The following is an 18,593-nucleotide window of genomic DNA, read 5'->3' as shown; positions in this document are numbered from 1 at the left end:
ACACTACTTGGCCAATTTAAGTAAAATACTTCCTCAAAACAAATTTTGGATTCACAAAAAAATCTGGATTTCAGCTATTATATAGTTATAATAATATAGTTATGTTAATTCTCCTAATGATATGATTAATAGCAATACTGTATGATTCTGAGGTGGATAAAGTAAAATGTCTCGTAAGACATCCGCAAAGAACTCAGTGTTGGTGTGCCAAGTTAATTCCCAACCCTCACACAGAAGTTACTGAAAAATAGAATTTTCATGCATACATCCTTAATTAATAATTTTTAATGATTTCTTTGTATCTAATCAATTTAGATAATATTTTCTCCTATACGGAAGATCCCAAAAGAAAGAAGCACACACAGAATATAGCCAATAGTAGGTTGTATCAATTTACTTCACGTAAGAACAGCATATTTCAGGCCTACGACTTCCATTTAACATCAACGAAAACAATCTGTACAGAAAACCCAAAGGCAACCATACAGCACAATATGTAAAATGTGCAAATATACTTTAAAAGGCAAGTTATTCTATAGCATTTTCAAGGCAGAACTTTATAGTAAATTAAGGAATCTACCTCATTCTAGCTGACTTAATAATCCTTTGCATGTAGAGCCAATGCAAATGTACAAGGCACAACTTAGTGTTGGTGCTCAAGTATATAACACACACCCTCAGATTATTTATTTGAAGATATTAAAATAACATAATATCATGTTTGTATTTTATTATTTAAGGAGACATCAGCTCATTTCTAAAGCTTCATGAAACATTACACTGATAACATACGTGCGGCCAGGACGAGCTGTTCCCTGAACTTAAAAGGTAAAAGACAAGACTCTAGCTAACCTACATTAAAAAAAATTTATATGTATGTACACACACACCCCCCCCCCCCACCACACACAAGAAACTTCCCATAATCCAAAGGGAGGCTGTTCCTTTCAGCAAAGGTTCCCATTACAGTATTTCATGGCAGAATTATTTAAAAAGTACACATTTATTAACCACCTGTTTTGGTCAATCTTGCTACAAAAAGACACTGAAATAGACAATTTTCTTCTTCAAGATAGAGACAATGCCTAATTTAGAGAGTCTTTCTCTTGAGATTGCACAGTAAAAGGTATTATTTAGTTAAATATAAAAAAGCTTGCTGCTTTTATAGAAATTATTTAAATCTACATGGAGAAAAAAGCCAACCTATCAAAAACCCAATGAGAGCCTTGGCTAGAACACAATTCAAAATCTTTCAAACCCAATCAGTGCTCTTTGCTGTTTTACTGCCCATCCCTGAGAGTAAATCATTTTTAATTTTTTTAATAAAGTAAATAAATTTTACACTGATGAGAATGATGCTTAAGTTTTTTTTCAAAATATGAAATAAGCCCCATTTCATTTTAGTTAAAAAAAAAAAAAAGAATGCTCTTTGCAAAGACCACTATTTATAACAATTTAAAATATTTGTATCTCAATCAATTTTAATCTTCTTTTTACTAGGTAATTTCTATGTTTTTGCTATTTATGTCACTCATTTGCTTATAACCCATTATTTTATAATTTTTGTTAACAGGAGGATTTAATTGGTAATGGAGCAAAAGTACATATAAAACTTAAAAGAATGCTGAAGTGAGACCTCTTATTTTCCTGCAGTAAGAGAGTTTTACTGGAAATAATCTGACTGCCATCCAAGAAAGGCAAAAATACCTATGGAAGAGAGAACACACATGGTAAACGTCTTCCTTGTTGTCTTTGGTCTAGCCTTCTTGGCCAAAATCTTCTGTAAACTTCTTTAATTTCAACAAGTCGTGTTCATTGACTGTGGGCTTTGTGCTAGATAGCGACCGTAACATATCCGACTGTCAGGAAAAAGAAGGGGGGGAGTATTTGTAATAGATTTAACGGAATAAAAAACATTTCATTATCAACATTCCTAACTTCGGCCTACGGTTAAATCTGAAAATCTGCATCGTGCCATACACTACTGACGATAAACTCTCTCGTTCTCCTGAAGGACATCTTTGACGAAGTTATTCCTTTGCTTATAAACTTTCAGTTGCTTGCCTTGCCCCGATCACAACTTTCAAAGGCTCCTCAGCACCCTAAGGAAGTACAGTCCTCTTAGCCTGATGATCAAGGCCTCCAGAATTAAGTTCCCATCGCTTTTCTGGCCGTATCTGTTTATTCTTAAACAAGAGAGCAGTTGTCTAAGTGCAACTCAAAAGGAATACAGTCATTCACTTATACGTATGTGAAACAGAATAATACCATTTAATCAAAATCAACTAATCAAAAATTTTAACTGTTAGTTAAAATTATAATCAAAATGGTAAGAAAATATACAAATATCAAGGATTCATTAAAAAATTAACTTCTAGGCCACGTCTCCTGTAAAACAGTATGGAAAACAGTCAAAAGAACCAAAACTTTAAAAAATAAACCAAGGATTGCAACAAAAAAGGATTTCTGAATAATTTCTCAGATAAGCATTGTGGTTAACACATAAATATATCTGTGTTTACAGATGTATTTCTCTCTCTATATGCATATAAACTTATATACATATATGTACATATATGTCTATATATCTAGGTCTACATATCATGTGAAAGTTTCCCCTTTGAAAGTTACTGTTAATTTTGACATATAGATTTGAAAATCTATAACTAAAGCAGATTTAAAAAAATGACTGTTCATCAATAAGAAAACATAAACATAATAAACGTACATTTCCAATCACAGTAAGTTCCCTAAAATTAATATGGCTTACAAAATAATAAAGTCTTATGAATTACTTTATTTCTTCCAATAGAAACTACAGAAATGTAATTTTTATGAATATTTTAATTCCGCTAATATAAACATATATTAGAGGAATTTTTTATATTATATATAAAAATATATTTCTAATATAAACAGAAATATAATTTGTTATAATAAAAATTTTGTTTTCAGAACTTTCTAAAAGAGTAGTGCATTATTTAAACTTTATTTATTTAAACTTTCTATGAGGCTTTGAGAAGTAAAACAGAAAAATACTATTATGAATACTATGATTCACGTATTACTTTCTGGATATTTTACAAAATCTGAGATTCAGGGAAAAAAATTTTAACCAATCCTACCATTTTGGTGATAATATACCAGCTATAAGAACTATAATGTCAGAAACCTGTATGTTTTTAAAAACAGCTTATGCACTTAAAATTTCCTCGAAGCCCAAGAAAACATTTTAAAGATAATTGTTTTTTATATTTTACATTCAACTAATCTTTAAAACTTTTTAAGTAGCTGGTATTAACTTTTTTGAACTAATGTTACAAAACTGAAAATTTTACCTGACAAATTATAAAATATAATTTTTTTTTTGGCTGCATGGTGCAGCATGCGGGAGGTTTAGTTCCCCAACCAGGACTCGAACCCATGCCCCCTTCACTGGAAGCACGGAGTCTTAACCACTGGACTGCCAGCGACGTCCCCATAAAATATTAACGTTTTAAAATTTTTCTTAGAAGCAAACAAAATGTCAAACCATGCAAACAACTGGCTCCAAAAGTTTATCCCCAGGGACATCCATCCACGTCATCTCAATGGCACCGGGGTCACCTGGAGAACAGGGCGTTAGCAGATCATCTACTACGTTGTTAGGATCAGCTTGTGAAGGTCCGCGAACCTGGAATAAACAGTGCAACAACAGAACAAATTAAATAAACGTTAAGATGTAGACCATTATCAGGAAATCTGAAAATGTACTATTATTTTATGTTTTGTTAAAATGCTTACTTCTGAAAATAAACAGAAGGGTATACAACAAAAAGTGCAATTAGCTCTGGGTGATGGGATAGATTTTGCTTGATTTTAATTTTTTTCTTGGGTGATTTTCTATATTTGAAATTTCCTACAATAAATTACTTAGATGATCATAGGGAGAAAAGTTAAAATAAAGTAAAGAAACAATTACCTGTAGCTAAAATTTTCTTTTTTTTTTTTCCTAATGATTATTAAGTGGTCATAATCCTAGAGACCAAAAATAGACTTACTTAACACATTGCTATATTTAAAATAGATAACCAACAAGGACCTACTGTATAACACAGGGAACTCCACTCAATACTCTGTAATAACCTAAATGGGAAAAGAATTCAAAAAAGAATAGATACATGTATAACAATCACTTTGCTGTACGAAACTACCACAGCAATGTTAATCAACTATACTCCAATATAAACAAAGAAAAAAAGAAAAAAAAGGACCTACTTAAAAATTCCTTTAAGTTACTGTTTTCCATAGCCGAGAAATTTCTGTGATTTTTGGAAGGTTTATTACTGTGAAATTACTGAATCTTTCTGTCTTTCCCCTCAGAAACTCCTCCTTCAAATATAAGTACAAAATTAAATGCTAAATGTAATTTCAGTGCTATCTTACAATTCATAACTGATTTAAAAGAAAAAGTTTTAATAACATCCAGAAAAAGAACCTTTGTGACAGAGTCACATATAATATTTAGAAGGCAACACACTTGTATCAAACCAGGGACTGCTTCCATACTTAATACTTGTTTTACAATGATCGATCTTAAATACTGTCTCAGGATTGGGGCAGGGGTAGAGAAATAAATATTTTCACTTTACTACGTGTATTTTATTGTCTGCCTTTGCTCACAACAATTTCAGTGGCAGGGATTTTTGCGTTTTTTAACTATTGTACTCTGACTTACCTCCGGGCCCAGATTAGTCCTTACACATTTAATAAATAAAACACACAGGCAAACTTGTTCTTGCTAACTGAAAAATGGAGTAGAAGACGGAGCCGCAGAAAGATCTACTACAGCTGGTGACACAAAAGCCCTGATGTTAAAAGAGATTTGCCTGGGAATTCCCCAGCGGTCCAGTGGTTAGGACTCGCCGCTTTCACTGCCAGGTTCAATCCCTGGTCTGGGAACTAAGATCCTGCAAGCTGTGCAGCACAGCCAAAAAACAAAAAGAGAAAGAAAGAGAGAAAGAAAAACGAAATTTGGCTGCTTCACCTTTATCCTCCTAACAAGGGCCTTGCTTTAGGGTCATACAAGCCATCCCTAGTAGTTTATACAGAGAACTGAACGGAAAGTTCTGAGTATGGAAGAACTGAGTTCCTTCTAAATGGCCAAGAGAATTTAAGAAAAAACACAATGGTTGTGGCATAAACTTGATTCTGAGCTAACCATATTTCTCTCAGTAATGAAATGGCTGAAGAAGAGATGAGTAATATTTACTGGGCTACTCAGGTACCATGACAGCTGTTTTATGAATATTCCTTCATTTCATTTTCATAAGAGCATTTCAAAGTAGTATTATCATCCTTACTTAAGAGATGATAAAAAATGAGACTTAAAAAGGTAATGCAATTTGGTCAAGGAGATAAAACAAGTAAATTGTAGAGTCAGGCTTCAAATTCAGGTTTTAATTCAAGCTCCTCATTTTTTAAAAAAAATTATTTTACTGTGGTATATAACAGACATATATGTGTATCAGAGTCATGACATATTAGTTTGTCATATACCGATGGATTAGGTTTGCTAACAGTGTTTCAGGATTTTCATATCTACGTTCATAAGCATACTGCAGACTGCTGTCCTCAGCAAGAGAGCTGGTCCAAATTACCTAGTCTACTGTTACTTAAATTGAATATCCCAAGACCATAGTCTTTTCACAAAATTCTCTCTCAAACCATATACACTCAAGTCATTCATGCAGACCAAACAGTGCATGGGAGGAGCAGGAGAGAAGAACGGTTGAGGCTTCTGAAGTACACCTTACCTAGAGAAAAATCACACCTCCAATCCTCTCTAGCTGTACCTTGGCAAACTGTGTTAAAAACATCCAAGTCCCAGTTTAATCATGTTAGTCTAGGACTAACCATCAACAGGTGGCTATATGTACCTTTTGTAGAGCTTCTGTGAGGACCAAATAAAATAGGAAGATGATGGAGCAAACACAGTGCTGGGCACGTGAATATTTAAACAATATTAGCTATTATTATTTTTACTTTATTAATGAGGTGTAAACGTACCAGATTCTGCTCGAGGATATTCTAGTTACATCAGAGACAATCATAGATTTAAGTTTCTATACTTACATCAAAATAATAAATACTTCAAAAATCACTGCATACAAAGTTTTAAAACACTTTGGGAGAACTTATTTTCAATGAAACGGAAACGTAATCTTTTATGTAAATCTACTTATTTATTATACAAAACTGAAATCTTCCTAAAATTCTTCAAAGACAAGTCAACCATGGTCTCAAAACTTGATTTTAAAAATATATGAAAAGATGGATAAGAGTTCCTTACCTTTTTAAAATGAGTAGCTGACTGTACTTTCCTAACTGGCTGCATAAGTGCATCACGTACAATGACACTTATGTCTGCCCCTGAATAGCCTTCAGTTTTCTTCCCAAGTTCCCGGACATCTGCTTCTGTTAGACTGGTCTGAGTGGTCCCCAAATGCAGTTTAAACATTGCTGCTCGGGCGTGGCCCTCAGGCAAAGGAATATAAATTCGTTTCTCAAATCTTAAAATGAAAAGAAAAATTACATCAAGAATATTACTATATAATAATATTTAATTTCTATTAAAAATTAGTTTTTCGAGAAGAAACAAGATATTTAGATATTCTCATTTATACAAAGTTAAGCTGAATAGAATAAATGGGCCCAGATCCATCAGAGTTAAACAGATACATATTTAGGTTAATAAAGGGAAAATATCCAGAACACATTAACAAAAAACAAATAAAACCAAAATAGCCAGGGAACCAGTCTGGAGTGCTTTAGTTTTTCTCACATGATTTTTGAATTATTTTGGCCAGAGTGGTGTTTACATGTCTGGAATTCATGACACGACATGTCCTTCAGGATTACAATTTCCTGTAGAAAGACACTCTGAACTCCTGATCAAGGGATTAATATGATTAAAAGTGTGAAATAAGAGATGACAAAAGAATTACCTAAATTCTAAAGAGTGAAATTACTCAAAATCTTATAATTTTGTTTGCCTTCTTAGAATTTCAGCATTTGGAGATAAGGAGGAAGCAATGAGGGACAATTTAAATGGGTCTGTGAAGACATTTTCCTCTCCAGGTAATTATTCTCTGTGGCAATAAGGAATTTTAAAAGTTTCCACCATCTCTAGAGATGGGTTTAGAATTAGGCCATTTTTCAAAAATAATCAGCACGTTTCCTTTCTTGATACTGGCTGGTAATCTAACATTCTGGCAAACCATCAAGTGAATGGGGTAAAAGCAGCAAAAACTGAAGTGTTCATTTTTACCATGCACAATTAAATCAATGGGATAGGGAATTGTGAAGCAGTGAAAAGTAAGGAGTCTGTATACCTTTCCTGTAGCTCAAGTTTCATATTCAGTTAAAAAATTATAGACAGAACTTTTTAAACTGAAACTATATCTTTCTTAGAATACTTTAACTTGTAGAATTGTCATTTTGCTAAAATTTTATATTTAGCAAAATGGAAAAACCTTCAATGGAAGCTTTTTCCATTGAAATATCAAACTATATATGTAAATTTCTGAAGCATCAGTACACCTACTAAACTTAATTAGAACTAAAGTAAGCATTAGGTAACATACCTTCCAATGCGAAAGATTCCAGTAGGTGTAAATCTTGGATCTTGAACACAGGAGGCAAACAAACAAATGCCTGCCTCTCTTCCCCAAGGCAGGGGTCAATAGGGTTCGAGCACATTAAAAAACATTCTGAAGTTATCAGAATGCCTCCTCAACTAGACAGAATGGGAATTAATATTCACTTATTATATTGTAATTAGAAATAAGATATTTACTGTATCATCATACCTTCGCCTAATGGCAGAATCCAGAACCCAGGGTATGTTTGTAGCTCCCAGAACCAAAATTCCATCATTGTCCACACCAACCCCTGCATCAAAATAGGAAATGTTTTAAATAATCTGTCATTTCAAGTGTTCTTTGAACATCATCTGCATGTTCTCTTATGAACGTGGTACTTTAATGTTAAAATGCCTCATCTTGAGACTTTCTCTCTGACAAAAACTGTACTTAACCACATTTCTTATTACTAGAATATGATGCAAATATTCCCTAGAATCTCCTAAACTGTGGGAAAATACTATTAATATTCTTTTCAAAATATTTCTTGAAAGATTTAGTTTGAAGTTTACATATTCCTTTTACTGATATTGTTTCTGGCATGTTATAAGTGAATATATTAATCTCTTCACTATTTATACCAACGACATGATTACAACTGGGTAAAACTTATGTATGCATATGGATCAGAATGAGACCGGGCATAAGACTTGGCCTATAAGAACGGAGAAATTCTGCTTGCAATTTTTTCCATTACTATCATAATAATGGTTATACAATAAAGAGAAACTATTTTAAAAAGTCAGTAACACTACCTTGCATTTGAACTAGGAACTCTGTCTTAATTCTACGTGCAGCTTCACTTTCATTTTCACTTCTTGAACCACACAGAGAATCAATTTCATCAATGAAGATAATGGAAGGTTTACTCTCTCTGGCAAGTTGGAATAAGTACTTAACTTGCCTAAAAATAAATAAAGGTTTCAATTTCTAAAAAAAATAGTCAATGACACATGACAATGAAAAAACTAAAACAAAACAATATACCAATATTATAGGAACTCTATAGATTAAAAAGTATCATCACGTTTTGATCTATAAAATAAGATTACTACATTTGGATAATTCATTTTATGATTTACTAAACCATACACATATCATATACGCTATCTTCTCCCTACGAAATAAATTCCAAACTAGGGACTAATCTAACAGAAATGAATACCACCTGTATTTATAATAGCACTTTTTTTGAATGTCTATTAATGATATAAGAAACCTATCACTTTATAGACTGAAATAGTGACTACCAGGCAAAGAAAAACTTAAAAAAAAAAAAAGTCAATTTACTACTTACTTTTCACTTTCACCTAGCCACTTAGAAACAAGGTCAGAGGAAGATATTGAGAAAAATGTTGAGTTGTTTGCTTCTGTTGCTACAGCTTTGGCTAAATAGGATTTTCCTGTTCCAGGTGGCCCAAATAACAGGATTCCCCTCCAAGGTGTTCTCTTGCCTAAAATTTGCATTAGAAAAATAACATGAGACTTTCAAGACTGTTAACTTCCGTTACCAGAGACATCATCCACAGTGAAGAATACCGTGAAGAGGTTTCCACTCTAAAGCTAGCCGTAGAATAAAACAAAATTTAAATAAATCAATCTAAGGTAAGTATGTCCTAAGTGTACTTTGCTTTTTCTAGAGACCACTTTGTCAAAACTGTGTTTATAAAAAAAAAAAACAAAAACAACCAACTGTGTTTATACAGCTATAATCCTTCTAAGAGGAAGTTCATTTGCTTGCTCACTCATTCAACCACTACGTATTGAAACCACGACATGTAGGCAGAGGACTATGAATACAGAATACAAACTGAATCTCTGCCTTCCAAGGCCTTCCAGTCTATTAAAGAGAAAAGAATTCAGTTAAAAGGTATTTCCTGATCATCTACTATGTGCACTGCTCAACATCAGAATATTGTAGGAGAAACTATACTCACAGGGGAAGGGCAGCTGGAAATATTTTTTAAAAAATATTTATGACCTTTGGAGGAGTGAAACTAACACAGTTTGGATGACTCGTGAAGTTCTACTCAATTCCTGATTCCACAAGGAAGCACAGGTTATTTCAGGTGGCAGATTCCCATTCCAGTGCTTGGAGAATGATAAACGGACTCTACCTTAAATACTAGTTTTGCCAAAACATAATAGCAAGTGAACAAGTAAATTCTTTGTATCTCAATTCTGCTAATGAGAAATTACAATGCTGCCTTAAATAAACCAGGCTGGGTTACAACTGGCAATAAAATATCAAATACACATTAAAAAAAACTACTAGGTGTAAACTGTGGGTGGACACACGGTGCCTCTAAAAGAATGATATACAGATGACTGATGGCAAAACTAAATATCATGTTTATTGTTATGAAAGCCTCAACTTTTACTTGAACTCTACTTGCCTATTTTAAATGTCTGCAATTATAAATCAGTGTGCCCTTAAGTGTGGTACATATACCATTGGTGGCAATGAGATGCTTTTAGGTGGTATACAAATACTTTTCAATTAAGTAATTTTTAAAATGCATTCTAAAAAACCACTACTTTTTCCATTTATAGAGATACAAAGAAGTCTTCTAAAATAAAGTTACTAAGTAAAAACAAGTGAGCAGAACAATCTACGGTATTAGAAGTCAAATATGGGCAAAACAATCTATGGTATTAGAAGTCAAAAGAGTGATTACCTCTGGGGAGAAAAGAGGCAGAGAGGGATTTCTAGGTTACCAGCAGTACTTTTTTATCTGGGTGATGATTATACAGGTGTACTCTGATAATTTATGAAGCTGAACACTTATGGGTTCCTGCATGTCTTTGTATATTTATGTTACAGTTTAATAAAAAGTCTGCTCTAAATGTGAGTGATTTAAAGAAAAATATTTAAAAAATAATGGTACACGTATATGGAAAAATTCATGAAGATGATACATATAGGACTCATGTTTGGGAAACACTGGTATAAGTAACACAACATAAAATGAGTTCAACCGTATTTTTGTACCTTTATAGGATTATGATGTCAACTTTTACACTGTTAGTTTCATATTCCTGAAGTGAGGTTGTGAGTCGTACCTCGAAGCTAGGTGGACAATGGGTGGCCCACGGGTTCTTGCTCTTCATCACTGCTCTATACGACATCACTGTCTGGACCTGTTCAGTTTGAGGCCAATGTCACAGATTTGCTCTCTACATAAACCAGCTTGTTTTTAAAAGGAAAAACCTCTGTTTCACTGTTAGACTGTGGGTATAGCCATATCACAAACACAGGCTATCAGTCACAAAAAGGACAATGTGAAGGAACGGTTCAGCACAGACAAACCACCTACTGCTGGAGATGTAACTTCAACTGTACCCAGATGGTGGGTTAGCAATATTCTCCTTGCAGTGATAAAGAGCTACCAGAGGATACGCGCTTCATATGAAACTGTTAAATAATTTTAACTCCTCTGTTTAAGAAATGGAAATATTCTTATAAGACTAGTACATGTCCACTGCAAAAAAATTCAGATGAAAGTCAAAGGAGAAAGTAAAAATCACCCATAATCTCATCTCCTAGACATATATTAACATTTTAATGTCAATCTTTCTACACCTATTTCTCAGCACACACATTTATTTAACAACGTGGAATCATACTATACATAATATGTAACTTGCGTTTTGATCTTTACAATATAGGTGGACATTCTTCTATGTCAATTATAATGTAGATCTAAATTTCTTAATGTAGATGGTATCCTATATTCTAATGAGTGCACAGTATTCTACTGTATGTCCATGATTTACCCTATGCCCTACTGCTTGACATTTAGGTTTTTTTGCAATAAATATATTACAAATATGTATATGCGTATGAAATAAGTATCTGTGTAAAGGTATATCACTGCCTTACAACAGAATTTAAGGTAACAACTCGTGATATAATGACAAGAATTCACAATACTTTACTTCAGTCATCAACACATTTTAAAAAAAAAAATCATCAAAAATAATTATTTAAAAGTCATCTCACCCGTAAAGAGATGAGGAAATTTAATAGGCAATATCACAGCCTCTTTCAGTGCTTCTTTGGCTCCTTCGAGACCGGCAACATCACTCCATTTCACATTTGGTCGCTCTATAACAATGGCGCCTACAAAAAATTAGGTCATCTTTAAAGAGGACTACTCCATCAAACTTAGAAGACAACATGAAATAATGATGAAATACAGAAATGCATTATAACTTTGTCTGGAAAAGTTCTATGTATTAAAAACATTTCTGAAAGTGTGTGATGAGGACGACGTTGTTAGGGAGTAGTGAGAGGGAGTCAGGGCCTGGGGTGGGGAGCCAGATAACCTGGGGTAAAGTCACTTAACTTTTCTATCTCCGCTTCCTCATGGTGAAATAAAAACACTACCATCTGCCCAAACTACTTAGACAGGTTAGTATAAAGATCAAATGACGTAATGAATATTAGAGTGTTTGGAAAAGCACCAAACATTACAAAAAGTAGTTGTAATGTTTGAGTACGCTGATTCTGGAATATCTCCTATTTCTCCTTTTAACCAAAAGGAACGGTGATCTAATGCTCTCCTTAACTACAGAAAGAAAATATACTTAACAACTTTAACTGAAGATAGACAGGCAGATGGATGGATGGACAGACACATAGAGGGAGAGGGGAAGGGAGGGGCGAGGAAGGGACGAGGACAATGGAGAGGAGAAGGTGTACTCTTACAGACTTGCAATACTTTCCCAAGATTTGCCAAATTTTCTATCCGGCTTCTAAATAGACCTATTTACAATTTTTGTGCATTAACAAAGTCATTCAAATGATTTCGTTTTTGGACTATATTCAAAAGCCATAGCAAACTGTTGCAGTAAGGAGAAGTAAAAATCAGTAAAAGTCTATAAAAGATTTCTCTTACTATAGCGTGCTGGCAAAACTTTCCAGATCTTTTATCAAAATCTTTCCCAATTTTCAGTATATAGAAATTGCTCAACTACAAACTACAAAGTAGCCTGTTCAAAGGTGATGTGTAATTGTTTTAAGTATAATATCACCACTCACACAATCTACTGATTACCTATGATATTAGTTTTATGGGTATTTTTTCTTGTTTTGAAAGATCATCTGTTATTCTAAGAATGCTATACTCTGCAACTTACTTCCCTAAATTATGAAAATCTTTAACTATACATTAAAATGAAATGAGGGACTTCCCTGGTGGCGCAATGGTTAAGAATCCACCTGCCAATGCAGGGGACATGGGTTCGAGCCCTGGTCCGGAAAGATCCCACATGCCCCAGAGCAACTAAGCCCGTGCTCCACAACTACTGAGCCTGCGCTCTAGAGCCCGCGAGCCACAACTGCTGAGCCCGCACACCTAGAGCCCATGCTCTGGAACAAAAAAAGCCACCGCAATGAGAAGCCCGCGCACAGCAAGGAAGAGTAGCCCCCGCTCGCCACAACTAGAGAAAGCCCGCACACAGCAACAAAGACCCAATACAGATGAAAATAAATAAGTTTATGAAAAAAAATAATGAAATGAAACCATAAACACTTTTAGCATTCTAAAAGTTCAGAGCAAGTATAAATTAAGAAAAAAAGTCAATTCACTTTTTCTTTTCTATGTCCCATACAGATTAGTAACCCTACATGAGAAAAATATTACATCATCTGATAGGATTTTGTGTCAGTTAAACAAATGTAAATTTATATATAAGCATTATCTGGTCAACTAAAATTTTTTGTTACGAATTTTCTAAATGTGTCATAATTTATCTTCACATTTAACTAATACTTTTCTCTTTAAAAGTTCAAGTTAGGTGACTTTGGAATGTCAGTGATAAAAGACTATTTAGACAAAAGTAGTATCAATTATTAGACACTGATTAATGATTTTTAAAATTAAAAGAGAGGGATTATTAGAAAATAAAAGCCAAATAATTTGATAATTCCCAATTGTATAAATTTATCCATTTTTTGATTATACTATTATACTAATGTTATTTAACCTCAAAGTCACTGAATATCAAAATTAACAGAAAATTCAAATCATGAACTTTAATTTTAATAATAAAATATTACACTTAATGTGATAACCTAAAACAGAAGTAAAAAGATTTGGAAAATTGTTTCAGGAAAAATGAGGAAAGATTCAAAAAAGGATATTATAGGATGAAATCCATCAGCAAACCATGAAACTAAAAGATGGAGAAAAAGGACTCTCAGATACAAAAGGCTAGGACTCCTTCATATTCTATTTCATCCTGAAATTCCAAATAAATTTCCTCATTTAAATGTTTTAAGCATCTGTATTTTTATACATCCCTGGGCCTTATTATCAAAGGAAATGTAAAAAAAAATTCCTTATTAAAAATTATCTTTTTCAAAATTAAAGATACAATCCAATTTTTACTTCAGTGGGGCAGAGCCAGAGAGAGGAGGAACACAACCAAAAGAACAGATAGAAAAACGGTTTTTGCCTTACAAGTAAAATAAAGCCACTTGGCATGGACCACTGGGTTGCCCAAAAATACTCACTGAGGATGAAGCATGACCACACTGCTCGAGGCAGTGGAAACTCAGTTACTGCCCTTGGACTACACCCACCACTGAAGCTGGCGTGTAAAAATACCCTCGTTAACTGTAGTGTTTTCAAAATACTATCCTTATAGTATTACCCTATACATCCCAGAGGGGTCGGTAAGACAGAAATATTACCAAAATGGAGATCAGAATAGCAAGATTAGAGGTCTGGCCAAGCTAGGTAAGTTCACCAATCACTAACCAATCATTATATAGGCTGAGCCTATATAATGGATATCTTTCCCAGATATGTGTTCTATTCAGCAAGATTCAAATGAATAAAATACATGTTACCCATGACTGAGCAAAAATTCAACTTGAAAAATCATTAGATAACATATCAAAGAACAATCAAGTCTCAGTAACTAAAGAAGCCAGCAATTAAATAGATGCCTTTTTAGATACACAGAGCTACTATTTATTGAGTCCCTAGTACTGTCAGATGTAATATTAGGCAGTTTTTACATTGTCATTAACCTTTTAATTGCTCTGAAAGTATTCTTAACTTCCATTTTAGAGTTGGGTCTCAGACTCTGAGAGGTTAGGGAACTTGCCCAAGACTAGACAGCTTTAAGCAGCAGATCCCAGAGTGGAATCCAGATGTGAGTGGAGCTGCAGTCTATGCCCTCTGGATAAGGCCACTTCACTACAGTAGAGGAGAAAGGGCTTTTATAGGTGTGGAAGGTAAAAAACTGAAAGCCGAAAGAGGGAAATGTAAATGGGAATGCTGAAATAGGATAAAAAAGCAGATTAGGAAGAGCAGGTAGGAAACATGAAATAAATAGCATCAATGAATAAGCCACAGCAACAGCAATAAAAGCCAAGTGTGAGTCCTAATGCATTCTGTTCCTCTGACAGGAAATTTCAATACCATCAGATTTTATAGTAAGCTAATAGTATAACTGCTACCTTCTCTAAAAGGGGGCAAATAAGAAAAAATGAAAGAGAGTAAGCTTTTTAAGGCAGATATAAAATGAAACAATATTTTTACTGCATGGAAAAAACCCAACCCATTAGAGACCCTATAGAGCAAATCTTATAAAAATGGTCTCAACAAAGCCAGCATGTGACCACTGGGAACCAAAGCCAGTTCTTGAACCTCACTTAAATACAGGTGGGGAAAAAACCCAATTCAAATAGACAATTCACTATGAGTTTTTAAAAAATAAAATAGTAAATTTAAAAATGAAATCTAAAGCAACCTTGAAGTTGACTCTGTAGTTTCTTTTTTTCAGGATCATCAGATTCTCCTTCCCCATCACTGTCATTCCTAATAAAAAGAATTTAATATATTCAAATGATCACTCATTGCTATCAAACTAAGGCAAAAAATAAAGGAAAAGATTAACCTGAAATATCCGTAATTTAAGTGGCAAAATAAGACACTCACATTAAAAGTTAAGCTTATTTTATTACTTTTCAGAATATACTAAACAAAATAGTAAGCAGGCATATTACCCATCAAAATGGAATCATGAACAGGAAATGGACAAAAAGACCAGAATGAAGTCAGGAACTAGCTCCAAATTCCCACAACATACCTATTTATGTACTGATATTAATTCATAAATGAATAAATTCATAAATGAATAAATAAATAAATAAATAAATAAATTCATAAACCCACACCTCATTCCACAAAAGATTTAAGATGAATTACAGGAGTGTTGTAAACAATTAACAATAAAAAAAATCAGGACCAGGCAAACTATATATTAGAACAAGAAGCCATAACTAGGAGGGGAAAAAAAACCCCAAAATATCAACTATTTAAGGTACAAAGGTGCATAACCCTTAGCCTGGGGGTTCCAAAGGATGGATGAAGCTTTTGATGAAAATGAACGGACCCCAAAGAACAAGGAGATCAATGCACACATTTCATATCTAGGGATTTATTCTGAGGAAACAATTTTAAATGAGTTCAAGGATTTGACTACAAGGATAATCATGCCCATATTGTTTGCAATAGGGAAAAAATTAGAAATAATCTATATTCAATTATAAGGATTAGCATGTGACAGAATACATTGCAATCTTCAAAGCAAAAAAATATGGCATTACATTATTTTTCACATATAAGACATAAAGGGGAATAAAAAGATAGACAGGTTTTATCTCAGAATGGGCTTGCTTGGTTATCACAGGATGGTGGGGTTATTTATGGGTAAGGTGGAGACTGCAAACTGATTCACCTTGACATTCATTCACTCCAACCTTCTTCTACTGCGCTTTCTTGTACAGTAAAGACTGTACTTGTTATGAAACTGCCCTTCCCAGGCTCCCCTGCAGCTGAGGCTCCGCAGGAGACCAGAGTCCTCCTGGAAGGCAGAAGCAAGCAACTGCGGTAGGGGCTGCATGCGAGGAGACGCCTGCAGGTGAAAGCACTGCTTTGCTGAGGGCGCTGTGGCAGGGCCCTCTGCCCACTCCCCGGCGCTGGAATGCTGGACAAGGGAGCTGGCAGCAGTGGGACCCCTGCTGGAACTACCCTGGTGGAGGGGGCATTTCTCCTGGCCATACAGAATCCAAACTTGACTCCCTGGCCCTCGAATTCTGTAAGGGAATGCACTACAGGGATCCCTGCTTTCCCAAAGTTTGCTTTATGCCACTTTGCTTTTACAAAAGACCTACATTAGTACCCGTTTTCAGTAAGTGAAAGATATCCAAAGACGACTATTGCTTTTATGAAGAAAGGCAAAAAACGAAAATAGCATTTAGCGTTTGTTTTGCCGTGAGCTCTTATGAGGCAGCACACACCCTGAGCGGCAAGAGCGGCCCCAGCAAGCGCCTTCCGAGAACCACACTCCATCTTGGCACCAAGATGCCACAGCTTTGAACTTGTCTGTCAGCATCTGTGCTTTATCTCCATTTATTTTTGTGCATCCATTAGCAAGACGTAATTGCTTCCTTGATTTACCCCATTTCAGCTTAAAGTGGGTCCCGCCATCCAACACAGAACTGGCATCCCCCTGCTAGGCAGACATCTTAGGAGGGACACTACACGGTCTCCAAGCAAGACCAGGTGAGGCTCAACTCCCAGCGGAGAGGACGTTTCTGCTGGCCAGGGGGTCTCAGTGAGATCTGGGGGTCCAGGTACTGTAGGTCAACTGATCCTTCCCAACAGTTTTCATTTCATTTTCATGTGGAGTCTCAGTCTTACAACACATGCCCCAACTTTCACATAAGAAACCCAGTGAGGTTCAACTGATTTTGAAATCCAATAAGCTACGAGATGAGCTGGGGTCTAATTTTTGTCATGCCAATGCTAGAGCTATAAGATAATAAGTTTTTTCAAACTCTCCCATGTAGTTTGAAGCAGGCTGTCAACTCTAGTTCTTAAAATGGCCTTTTGTAGTAGCCACAAAGCCCCCAAAGCACTGCCTTCAAGGCACTCCATGCCTGGTGACCACAGGGATTATCTAAGTAACTTGTACCACTGCTTACCATGAACTGTAAGTATTACATCCTATAATGCTAACCAGAATTTCCTGCCTTCATATCCAGCGAGGCCAGATAACCCCACCCCAGAGTCTTGTTTTCTCAGAGTATGCTGTCACTTGGAACCACTTCTGGCACCAATAGAATGATCGGAGGATCTGGGTAGAGTATGTTCCCACTGCTCAGCACAGAGCCTGACATGCACACATTAGGTGCTGAATATATAAATTCTGCATCTGTAAGTGATATATCCCCCATCTAGGAAGACATTTCAAAAATGGGTTTTGATGTTTATAAATTATGCTGTGTTGCTTTCTTTACAATGATAAAGTAAAGCAAATCTGATGCAAATCCACATCAAAAAACTTATATATCCAAAATTTGTTTTACATTACCAGTTGTTTTTCATTTTGTCCGTGTGCTTAGTACTAAGTCAATACTACTAGTCGAAGATTCAATTCACAGATTACTCCTACAATTTTAAACTTCATTACATAATGGCCAGAGGGTAAAGAATTGAGTAGCATTCCTACCAAATGTTTTTTCTACTACTACCAGGCCGTCAAGGAGAGCAATTTGAGGTATATCACCCCCGAAGCTTGGTAAACTAGGGGTCCACAAACCTTTTCTGTAAAGGACCAGACAGTAAATATTTTAGATTTTGTAGGCCATACGGTCCCTTGTCACAACTACTCAGCTTTGCTGGTACAGCACAAAAACAGCCACAGACAACAGGTAAGTGAAGGCATGAGGCTGTGTTCCAATAAAACTTTAGTTACGAAAGCAGGCAGCAGGTCAGATTTGGCCCATGAGTCATGGTTTGCCAACACCTAGTTTAAACAAAAGAAATTTACTTCACAAATTAAATTAAATTTTATCCTGTAATTCGATACAATACAATCTCACTCTAA

At 34.9% G+C, this 18,593-nt stretch overlaps 1 protein-coding gene across 1 annotated transcript in view; it reads right to left on the bottom strand.

Annotated features, from left to right (window-relative positions):
• Nucleotides 1-379: 379 nt before the first annotated feature.
• The window catches only part of VPS4B (vacuolar protein sorting 4 homolog B), a 30,850-nt gene continuing 12,636 nt past the window's right edge, over nucleotides 380-18,593 (bottom strand). Inside the window, exons 4-11 of the mRNA XM_007192012.2 lie at nucleotides 15,450-15,517; nucleotides 11,686-11,805; nucleotides 8,980-9,136; nucleotides 8,438-8,586; nucleotides 7,851-7,932; nucleotides 6,332-6,551; nucleotides 3,533-3,673; nucleotides 380-1,859 (exon numbers count right to left, since the gene is read on the bottom strand). Coding sequence (XP_007192074.1) covers nucleotides 1,758-1,859; nucleotides 3,533-3,673; nucleotides 6,332-6,551; nucleotides 7,851-7,932; nucleotides 8,438-8,586; nucleotides 8,980-9,136; nucleotides 11,686-11,805; nucleotides 15,450-15,517 — 1,039 coding nt within the window. The 3' untranslated portion in view covers nucleotides 380-1,757. The remainder of the gene's footprint in view (nucleotides 1,860-3,532; nucleotides 3,674-6,331; nucleotides 6,552-7,850; nucleotides 7,933-8,437; nucleotides 8,587-8,979; nucleotides 9,137-11,685; nucleotides 11,806-15,449; nucleotides 15,518-18,593) is intronic.

Source organism: Balaenoptera acutorostrata, chromosome 13 (genome assembly GCF_949987535.1).
Source record: "Balaenoptera acutorostrata chromosome 13, mBalAcu1.1, whole genome shotgun sequence".
NCBI classification, from domain to species: domain Eukaryota; kingdom Metazoa; phylum Chordata; class Mammalia; order Artiodactyla; family Balaenopteridae; genus Balaenoptera; species Balaenoptera acutorostrata.
This window is presented reverse-complemented; position numbering and strand designations above follow the sequence as displayed.